The sequence below is a fragment of the Pezoporus wallicus genome, unplaced genomic scaffold (assembly GCF_028554395.1).
Source record: "Pezoporus wallicus isolate ANWC-B61680 ecotype Strahan unplaced genomic scaffold, APGP_CSIRO_Pwel_v1 contig_7178, whole genome shotgun sequence".
Classification (NCBI taxonomy): domain Eukaryota; kingdom Metazoa; phylum Chordata; class Aves; order Psittaciformes; family Psittacidae; genus Pezoporus; species Pezoporus wallicus.
Window position 1 is genome coordinate 2285537 of NW_026636884.1, and position 11426 is coordinate 2296962.

At 41.7% G+C, this 11426-nt stretch overlaps 1 protein-coding gene across 3 annotated transcripts in view; it reads right to left on the bottom strand.

Annotated features, from left to right (window-relative positions):
* The window catches only part of ARHGAP10 (Rho GTPase activating protein 10), a 152324-nt gene extending 145310 nt beyond the window's left edge, over nucleotides 1-7014 (bottom strand). For all 3 annotated transcript variants that reach the window (XM_057402049.1, XM_057402048.1, XM_057402047.1), the window contains exon 1: nucleotides 6727-7014. In XM_057402049.1, the coding sequence (XP_057258032.1) occupies nucleotides 6727-6880 (154 nt within the window). In that variant the 5' untranslated portion in view covers nucleotides 6881-7014. The remainder of the gene's footprint in view (nucleotides 1-6726) is intronic.
* Nucleotides 7015-11426: the final 4412 nt, after the last annotated feature.

Below are 11426 nucleotides of genomic sequence, written 5' to 3' on the forward strand. Positions count from 1 at the left end.
AGACTTTTAAAAGATAATCAAAACACTGAGCATCTTGTAACATCTCAAGAACTGTCACAGAACAGCAAATACGGTCTGGAAACTCAGAAAAGTGGCATTTGACACATAAGAAAACCCCTTCAGATATAAACAAGTCATAAAAATTATCTCAAAAGCCACAACCCACACTATCAAAACATGACACATTTTACACTGAATTGAGAAATGGTATTAAAAGCTCTGCTTGTTAAAATGTGCAGTATTTTTGCAATACAGAGCTGGCAAGCATAGGATAAGGTTAGGAACAGTGCACACCTGCAGTCTTAGCAGTAGGCCAATTCTTCTTTATTTAATTTCGAGCTGCTGTTTGCATTTCACAGACTGTACAGCAAATCCATCCTTTTTTCCAGCTCCTTAAGATGGATTCAGACTCTGTAAAACTCAAGATACACAAAATTCTAAAAGGGTTGTCATTAAAAAAAGAAAAATATCAGGAAAAACCTTTCCAACATGTTTTACCAGACAGCTTCTCTAAAAATTACAAACCACTCCACTTACTTCTGTTGGTTTTCTCCTGAAGACTGACAATGACTACTAATCACTGATGTTCTCTTTAACAGCCGCTTGCACCGTCTATCTAAAACTGAAATATGATGTGTTCCCCCAAGTGATTAAAAGACAGAATCACTTCATTCAATAGCCCGTTACATCTCAGCACTCAGAAAAACCATGTAAATTCATGAAAATTCTTTTTTTCTGAAATCACTTTTTTAGCTCACTAGCACAATGTCCTACTTTTAATACAGAAAAAAATAACAGTGGAACATCTACAGGACAAAGAAGGTAACAGAGCTGGTTAATAATCCAAGTTGAAAAGACATGATTCAAGATGACAAACTGGCATCCTCCACAGAATGAGTTTGACACTTTTTATAGCTACTGACACAGTAATGAATGCTCTACTTTGGGTGGAGTCAAACACAATGTTCTGCCCAGTATTTCTTAAAAGGAAGCACTTTGCTGAGCCTTTTACAGAAGCAACTTTACCTACAAAAAGTTTAAACAAAAAACTGTCAGTTAATTTCACCCTAGCTGTGGCAATTACCTTGAAGGGAAGGGAAAAGCAACATTATATTATTGTAAGCAGTTCTTCCTTCAGGGAAACCTGTATTAGATGGGCCCCAAAGTACTCATCTGCCTTAGTTTTCTAGTATTTCCATTTTTGAGCTAAATTCCAATAGAAAAGGGGTATTTATTAAAGTTATATACTGCTCAATAGCCTCTGGGACACAGGATCTAGAACTGCCCTAGCAGTAATTTTTATCTAAGCAGAGTCTATTTCAAATTTCAATCTCAGAGTATTTTTTTTGCTTACTGTTATCACACCTAAAGCACGCCTTATAACAGAAATAAAGCTCATTTTTGAGCTACTAACTGAAAGCTAAAACAACCTACTAAAACTCTACATGTGAAGATTTATTAATTTACAGCTCTCACTGTATTCAAGGTGAATTAAATAAAGATAGTGTCCTAACTATACACTGTTGATTTAGTAAAGTCTGCACACAAGTTAAACTAAGGCACTCTCACAGTGTGAGAGGTTCCCTTCTCCTCCCTCCCTGCCACCAGCACCCCCCCGTCTTCTTAAGAATGACATTAGGTTTTATTCTGTCTTTGGTTTCTTTCTAAATCTAGTGAAAATCCATTTATTTCCTAGAAGTTATTAATAAGTCCTATATTAACTGTTTTACCTTGCTTCTCTGACATGTACTGGAGTGTCAGTAGAACATTTTTGTTGCAGCAATTCCCAAGACTTTAAGAGCTGGCACACGTTACATGTTCAGCTAAGTGGTTTCATAAGTGCAGATTATACTAAGGAAAGCTTAAAAAAATGGACAATTAGTGTTTAAGGAAAAAAAAAGGGCACTGTGGCTCAAGTGATTTGAGTGGGTTTTATGCTGTGCTATTATGTGGATTACAACAGCCTTTACATTTACATAACATCCATACCATGTCAGGCAAAAAACCTATCTAGATCAGTACCTGAGAGATCAAACACTAACCACCACATGCTAAGAGAATTGGCCAACAAAAAGAAAAAGTGGCCAACTCAGACATCTGAGTCTTGTGTTTGGATTAGGTTCTTCAGTCAACTTCATTAAAAGAAAGAGTCAGCCTTATTCTGCTAGGTCAGAGATCGGATTTGGGAATGGCTTTATTCCTGTTGCTGACAAGATTTCCTGTCTGCTTAACTTCTTGATGGCAAACTTGTAAATGACCAGTGACTAGTAACACCTCCCCCTTCACAAATGCAGAATTACTCCCTGGAGTTGACCAGCATTCTTCAGTAACAATTATCCGTAACTCTGTATATTCCAGCAAATTCTTCCTACAGATAAAAGAAATATGGTTCTTGTTTTGCATTCTGCCTGGAAGAGTGCAAGGAATAACTCTTCCGTAAAAAAATATAAAACGAAAATAGCAATTAAAAATAGTTACCAGAAGCCTGAGCACGCTGCGCTGCCTGCAGAGACCAGCACTGAGTCTGTTTTCCTCCTCTGCTGCACCAATGCAATGGCCAAGAACTCACAGAACTGAGCTAACAACTCAAAACCTGGGAGCACAGGAGTTGTTATCCTGCTCTCAGCTGAAACAGACACAGCAACACAATGAGGGACAGGCCTTCTCCTATTAAAGCTACTCAACGGGGCTGCTGGGTAGCAAGTTTCTAAGGGTGCAATTAGAGGAAGGTGACTACTCTGCATTCTAGCACAAGTGGTAAGAGCATTTGAATACTGTGGTGCCCACGTGGCAGTAGATGGTGTTGACTTAATGAAAGGCTATATGATGCATTTTAGACAAAAGGCCCATATGGGGCATCCTCTCCTACCAGACTTTGGCTAGGCTTTCCTTAGATGTGCACTGCATACAGATCACCCCTTGAAAGCTTCTTAAGGAACTCAATTCTTCTCTTTCAATGGCTTCTCCATCTTCTATCGTCATCAACCCATTACAAAGTCACTATGTCCAATCCAAATATAATCCTGCTCTGATCTGAGCCTAAATCCAAAAATGGGGAGGGGAGCTCTGCTTTCAGGCACATGGAATAGCTATGAGCATGCACGCAAGTATACTTTGCAAACCCGCCATGTGATGCCCAGGATCAAAACCAGCACTGACTCTTCCTACTCCACCCTGAGATCTCATAGGAAGTGGCAGTTCCTGCTATACCTTTATACGCAAGTCTTGCTTCCAAATAAATATCCTCAAAAGCCTCAAACAGATCTCACATTCATATCAAGAGACCAAGCTTTGGTCCAACATAGGGAAAAGAATTTGAAAGCAAATAGGCAGTGTTTATTCACTGTATTCTTTAGTTTTCAACAATTTACATCTCAGAAATTTTTTTAAGAGCTCAGAACTAAACCCCTCAAGTTCCTTTCACATTTCAGAATAAGGATTCACTAAACAGGCACCTTTAAATCCAGTTTCTCTCAACAGAAGAACAGCTAACTCTATCCAGAAGTTATTTATAAACTATCTTGATCTTTGCTTGCTTAACTGAACTGGAATCCCCTGAGAAATATTGTATTTCTATTTTAAAAGGTGTATGTGTATTCTGCTTGTATTTACTCATCACTAACAGTGGAAAAAATTGTCTTCCTGTACTCCTTTTAAACATATTTAACCGTCATAAGAAAAGAGATACCTATTGTTTACTCATTCTTCCAGTATTTAGCTTGAGCTAGACAACTCAGTGATTCAAATCCTTACACAGGAAACAGACAGCTTTGAGCCAGTCTTGTTTATCTTTCTATCAGATTCTTGAAACAATTGAAACGTAAAAGTGTAAAGATACATTTGAAGTATTTTAATTTAAAATGCAGAAGATACTTCTTTTTCCCTTTCAAAAGTAAAAAAAAAAAAGGGGGGGGGGGGGGGGGGCAAAAAAAAGTAGTATAAATCCTGTACTAACAAATAAAAAGAACTCTTTGGAGTTTCAGGTGGAAAACACAATCCCATACAACTGAGGAGACAAATGGGAAAGAGCCAACAAGAGGATCCACATCATGTTACTGGTTTGTCCTGCAAGGCACTGACAACTCATATGATTAGAGCGATTGGCAGCAGACTCGGCTTCCAGCTCTCAAAATGTAACCTCCTGCAGGCAGCAGCAAAGTAATTTACAAGGCTGCCTGTCGAGCTGGAAGTGGGATCTACTCAATCACATCAGTTATTCCCACCTAAAGAATTCTCAGGACATTTGTTGTAAGCTGCTGCTTTACAAGTGAAATAAGGAAAGTGCCAAGGGAGGGAAAAGCACATTCTCTACTGCAGTCACTTCATTTACCACATATTTAAGAACAACAGGGCACCTACTACATTCTGTATTTTATAAGCCATTCAGAAAAGCTTACGATGCTCACAAATCAATTCAAACAGATGTAAATTTTGTAATTTACCTAGTTCTAGTAACAGAGAAATACTTCAGTTATTATTAAGATAACATTTTTTGTTCAAAAGACTAAAACAATTTTCAAAAAAAATGGCAATCACCTGTTACCTAAGAGGCAGTTACCTATTTTATTACATTCTTTATTACATTCACTAGATTTTGCCAAGCCTGTCTTTGTGCAGAAGATGCAGCTTTGACAGAGGTGAGTAGGTAGCTCTGCATGTAGACCACTTCTTTAGCTTGTTTTTTGGAACAAATATGAACCCATTTGTCCTCCTGGGAGTGAATGAATCAGGCTCCTCAAAGAATTTAGATACTGGTGTTTTCAGAAGAAAACACAAGAAGGACCAATATCCTGACCACTGGGTGTTTAATGGGTTTTAACACCTCCCTATGTTTCCTCTGGTTCAATTTGTCTTTTAATGTCTGGCAGCGCTTCACAAGTGGCACGGGAAGACCACTCAGCTTCAAATCTGTTATCTAGGGCACTCTAAAGGTGAAAGACAACTGCAGAAGCTTGGAATGTGTAAGGAAGGATCTTACCCTGTTTCCACTTCTCAAACAAATATGCTGAAGCATAGATGTTTGTTAGAATAAGGTACAGCACCTAAACTCAAGAATAAAATTTCTTACTGTCCTCTCAGAAAGGAAGGAATTGTTTAGACCTGAACACCGGGCAGGATCTCAGATAGCTTCTCTGAGTATCTCTCACGGGCTAGCCCCAAGTATTTCATCAAGAACTCTTAGGCCAGGTGGCTGTGCTTGGCATGCTGACTCCCTTGGCTCACACCGCACACAGCTAAGCATGTCGAGCACTGCACACGGAGTCAACGTCATCAGCACAGGATCACACTGTGAATAGGAGGCTCAAACAAATGAGGGTTTCCCTCTCGATCATCAGTTCCACAGTTTCAAATTAAGTTCTGCATATGTAACTGCATATGAGAAACCAAGGGTTTGGACCAGTGGCCAAAATCCTGTCTAGATGCTCGAGGAACAGACGTGAAGAAGCAGAATGATTTTCCTCTACCATTCTTATCCAAGTTTAGGGACACTTTTTACTTTGCACTCCAAGTTAAGATCATTTATACTGACACTTCCTATCACAGATTACAAATAATCCTTAAGGAATGCGATTTGCAGTAATTGAATATTACCCGTCCAAAGAATAGGAGTTACAAACAAGTCAAATGTGATATGGCATCTTCTACATTTTTTTATTTTTTTTACCCCGGCACATCTGAAACAAATCCAGGAAAGAATGCTTCTTTATCTGCACAAAATGAGTTCTCTCAGTTTTTAATACCCTCACCACCTCACCACCCTCACAGGCAGCTACACCACTCAAACCACTGGCCTAATCCCTCTCAGTTTACTTTCAGGAAAACATCTTGAAAGCATGGTTCCTTGCCTTCAGAAGTTTTCTACGATACCAAAGATGAAATACGCTTTTGAGAACACAGTGCCAGACAGCTGCACTACTGTTTTATCTGAGTGATTGGTATAGTTAATCACCTTACTAGTTATTTAGGGGACTACACTACCAGATTTTTAGTTAAATGGAAGAAATTATATTATTAAAGTACTACATTAAGAACATGTGTTAACACAGCCGTTCAAGGAAAATAATGATTTCCACATAAATCACAGCATACCTAACCACATATATACACCACAGCATACACTCAACAACACGAAAATTAAAAAACCATAAATAATTAAAATTAAATAATTAAATAAAAAACACCATCACATTTTAAGAGGCCAAAGAGACAGAACCAGTAAACAGTTCTGTCACAGAACTGCAAGTCTGGTTAATTCCTGAACATACTTGAAATTTTGACAAAGGGGTATTTTTCAGCAGCCTCTTCACAGACCACAAATGCCCATACACGTACATCGCCATGCTCAGATATGCAATTCACAGAAGCTCGGCTTGCAAAGCGCCAGTATAACGTGAAACCGAGTCTTCTCTGCGAATTTAACATTACCTTACTTTGGACTCGGCGCCGCCAAGCACATAAGCCAGGCCCTCCCAAAAGACCGGGCAGACGCAACAGGCTCTACAAGGAGTTACCCCGGGCTGCAGCCGGCACTACCGCCGCTATATCCCTTGTCTTCTCGTCACAGCGAAGGGCTGGACAGGACCCACATCCCCAGGGCGGCTGCTGGGGAACCCAAGGGAAAGACTGCAGACACCCGCTGCAACACTCACCGCAACAAAAGCGAGCGCCGCCGGGCCCCGACCCGCCCCGCAGCACCCAGCGTCTTCCCCCACAACCTCCACTCACTTTTGGTGGCGGCGATCAGATTTTTCCCATCCTTGAGCAACTCCTTGATGAATTTATTGGTCTTCTCCAGCTCGGCCTCATGGGCTCTAACCCGCTCCCTAAACCAGGGGCTGTCCAGGTAGCAGTCGCTGAACTCCAGCGGTTGCAGCCCCATGGCTGCGCCGTGCCGGGGCTCTCCTCCCTGCGAACCTCTCCCAGCAGCGACCTTCTCAGCAGCCAAGACACAGACTTCCCCGCCGCGGTGAAACGCCTGCCGCGGCCACAAAGAGAGCGGCGGCGGCGACTCCCCCCGCGCAGGGATGGGCACGGGCGAAGGCGAAGCGAGCTGCACCGCCCTCTCGCCTGTAAAGGGCGGAGCAGCGCAGCAGGGGAACACACAGCTCCCAGCCGTTCCACCGGCACCCGCCGGCCCCGAGGTGGCTGCACCAGGCTATACGGCGGGGGCCTAGTCCCTAGGAGAGCTGCTATGAGAGCTGCCACTCAGCCGCTGCCGGCGTCCCCGTGTGGGAGATGCGGGCAGGTGCTTTCCCACGAGTCGCCGGGCTCCCCTCGGCGAGGTTCAGCTTGTTCGGGGTTGAGCGGCTTGGCAGAGCCTGGGCAGGCGCAGTGCCATATGGTTGGCTGTTAAAGCCGCAGCGGCTTGTAGCAGCAGGCCGCGGGTTGTCTGTCCCTATTTGGCAGGGTGGGGAGGCCGCCGGATTTGAGATGCCGCGGGTGGATGAGTCACCCCACGGAAACAGTGTAGGAAGGGGTAGACCCCGCCTGCAGCGGAGGGGAGTGTTGAGCAGCTTCATTCAGAGTCAGCCGTGGCGGTCTGCTGGCAGGGAAGGTGGCATTGCTCACTTCTGCTGTAGTGCCTGGCTGTGAAGTACTAAGTAGGTACAAACTTGCCTCTGTATCTTCATTCAAAAAGCTCACACAAACGGTTCTCATGAACAAGTACTGCTGCAGAACAAGACCTTCAGAATCACAGAACGGTTTGGGCAAGAAGACCTTCCACTAGACCAGGTTGTTTAAAGAGAAGACTCTTGCTGAATTGTTCTGGTTAAGAACAGTGGGAAACTCAGAAGGCATATATATATATGAGATATATATATGTATATCATTTAGCTATAATTTTGCGGGTTTAATAGTAGTGCAATTCTCAGTGATTTGGTGGATAGTGATAGACTTTTGTAGATTATTTGGGCTGTATATTTCAGTTATTAATATATGTCTAGATGTTTCCTTCAGGATTCACTTTAAACTATTTCATTTTCTGTATTTTGGCAAGTTTAATGTTAGTTCCTGTTCCTTTTGAATCAAAAAACTGTGTATTAATTTAAATGTGTTATTGTTATGCTCAAAGTTAAACCTAGTATGCACTGGCCAGAGAAACAAAATATAGCTCTCTTTTCAAGAGCTACTTTTGTCTTTTAAAAAGCAGTACCTAAAATTTTTAGAAATTGCTTGACACCAAGATAACTAGATGTGTTACTATCAACTGTATGACCCCAGGTGCTGACCTGCAGAAGTCATGTTTGAAAATAGGTAGGCATTTTGGGAATCTCACTTAAAATTACTCCTGTTTGTAGAATCAGTGTATCGGGTAGGATTCAATTTTGCCAACATTTAGGGTTTTTTTAATAACTATCCACTAGAGAGTCTGCTTCAGAAACCAGACCAAGTGTTACCCACCTGGCTGCGGTCACTGAGCTCAAGTAAGAACAGGATTTCATAATCAAAGGCAAAGGTAGTGCTTTCATTGTTCATGTGGATGAGGAAAATAAGGAAGCACAATTGTGTAAAGAAAAGGGCAGGCAGAGTGCAGCTGACCTGACATGGATGCCTGTAAGTAATTACTGTTCCTGAAAGTAGTCTTAAATGTGAGTGTGGCCTCTGACCAGCCGCTGCTTACAGGTGCAGATGACTTGTCTGAAATCATGACGGGCCAGGAGGTGCTGTTGAGAGCAGACCCAGATTGTGCAGGCTTACTGGTAGATCATGTTATCTGCTGTGGTACTTATTTTCTGATATTATTTAACTGAGAAGTTACTATGCTACTCAAAACTCCATTCAAAAAGAATTTTTTAAAACCCACCTTAAGTAGCAAACAGTCCTTGTCTCTGTTTGGATTACTGGAGCAACATTGCAAGAGTAAGTATGGCTTTCATTAATAGTTTGTTTGCTTTGTCCTGTAGTTGTCTTCAGGATTCAGATTAGAATAATATTTTTCATGCTTGTTTATAGTTACTGCAATTTCCCTATCATAGTTACACTGAAGTAAAGTAATCGGGTTGCATGCATTGTGTGGAGTGGCTTACATTCAAATTTAAAAATAAATAAAATAAAAATTGAATGTTTAGCTTTGCCCTGAGTTTTTTAAATGGGAAAAAACCACCAGGTCTAAAATTTAGATTTGTCCTACCATGACAGGCCCGTTAAGGAAATGGGCGCACCTACTTCTATCATGTTAAATGAAAATGTATTCTATTCTACCTGCAGCTAAAAGGAGCTATGATAGTCTAACAAATACACATGTACACATAACACTTTTCCTAGAATAAAAAGAGTTAACTTGTATTTAAATAATAAAGCAAGGAAGCGAATTACTATTATGTTGTTATTCTACACTGTTTATCCAGTACTGGTATTCAGAAGACATAGTGGTTTCCTACCACCAAAATTATGAACTATATCTTTTCCTAAACCTGACCCTGAAATAAATCATGATTTAAAAAAAATAAAAAATAAAAAATTAAGACCTGGGGAGAAATAACTACCCATTAATTTAAATGGACAAAAATTATGAGCAATAAAAGGAGTTGTACTTTCTTCGCTAATTAAGGCTAGAGGTGTTTTTTTATATCAGCAGTTCAGAAAATTATCTTTTCTGCCTTTCCTTGCTCAAGGTCATCAGATTGTACAGCCTCCTTGTAGCCTCTTTTGTAGACTATGGCAAAGGTTGACTGTGTGAAGCTCTGGCAACAGTCTGTGCATGTATCATCTATTTATCTTTGCTTTTCCCTCAACATTCATTGCAGGCATGGTTTCAGAAAATGTAAAATGACTCTTCATGTCATTTTATACAATAGGCATGCACCAGCATAGCACGTGTTTTGCCTCTTTACGTTCTTGTCTGGTCACCTCAACATCCTGATTTTCAGAAAATACTATTCTGATCCATGGCTGATTGTATGTTGTAGAAAGATGGGTTAGAAATTAGTAAATTTAGTTTTATTGACATTTTTTTACAGAGCATTAATACCGGCTCCCACCATTTGTAGCAAGCAGCTGTGTTGAGTTGCTGGCAACATCATTAGCAACAGCATCTATCCCAAGGTATTGTAGTTTCTTCTCTTGTCTAAGCACTTTTACCTCCATGAGGATAAAAGCCCTGTCATAGGTTTGTAGAAGGTTTATTGAGTTTGCTTCTAACTCCCATCTTGTGTGTGACTTGGCTTGCTTGATGTTAGGGTCTTATGTTCATGTGAGGTACTGCTAAGCTGCATGTTCTTCCTGCTCTCCCACATCAAGGGTGCAAATAGAAACAGACTAATCTCTGACCACCTATGATGCAGACCAACATTATTTATTTATTCTACTGTAAATCAATTTGACAATCATGTAGATTATCAGGTAAAATAGTCATTCCTTTTTGGTGCTTCTTTACTTCAAAGTTTTACCCAACAAATTACTATGGTATGCAGCTGTATGCTTTTTCAGTGTGACAAACTTTAGATTCTGTGACTGTTTTTTAGGGTTTGTTTGGTTTTTGGTGTTTTTTCTTTTTCATGTGAAGCATTCTATTAAACAGGTGTATGAGAATAACAAATACTCTTGCAAATTCCAAGGGTTTTGAACTCACATTTTAGCAATCTTCTCCCACAAATGGGTCAAATTAGCACACAGTACTACTTCATTTATGGTTGAAAATAGACACTATAAAGCATTTATGCTATCCATCTGGCATTTCTTTTAACCAAAAAAAAATACAGTTGAACAAGTTTGCAGAATCATGGTATTGGAAATAGTGGCTCCTTACAGTGTTTGATACACTCCAGCTCACTGTCACTCACAGATGATAACTGCCTATATGTTTCGGTTTTTTCTCCCTCTCCATATCCCACAGGTGCTAATTTTCCCCCCCCACACGCTATCGCCCTTTAGCTGGGCAGCAAAGTTAAGCTAAATCCGGGGAATCTTGTTCCCTATCTGTAACCACATCGAAATCTATGGGGTACTGACCGGGCGGCGGGCACTCCCCTCAGCGGTCGCCTGCCAACTGCTGTATCCGCCGTGCGCATGCGCGATGACCTCTGCACGACTCTAAAATGGCGGCGGCAGCGCGGAGTGTGTGGCTGGTGCGTTCGGGAGTCCGGTTCCGTGCCGAGCAGGTGATGGCCCTGGGAGAGCTCGGCGCCCCGGTCTGGCCGCACGGGAAGACCCCCACCCTACACTGCTGTTTTCCCTGCGCCGTGGCAGGGCCCTGGGGCTCGTCCTGCGAGTGGGGCGGTGTCTGGAGGTAGCGCGGCCTGGCAGACTTTCCCGCGGCTCCCCTCGTTCTCGCTTTCCCGGGGCCCCTAAATCCGTGGGGCAGGCGAATTTGCGAGGCACTTCCTGGTTTTGCATGCCCTTGAGTATGTTGCTGGTGCTTGCTTGAGACGTGGCCGATGTTTGTTTGTTTGTTTGTTTTAAGGAAAATAAAAAGCCTAGTTGTG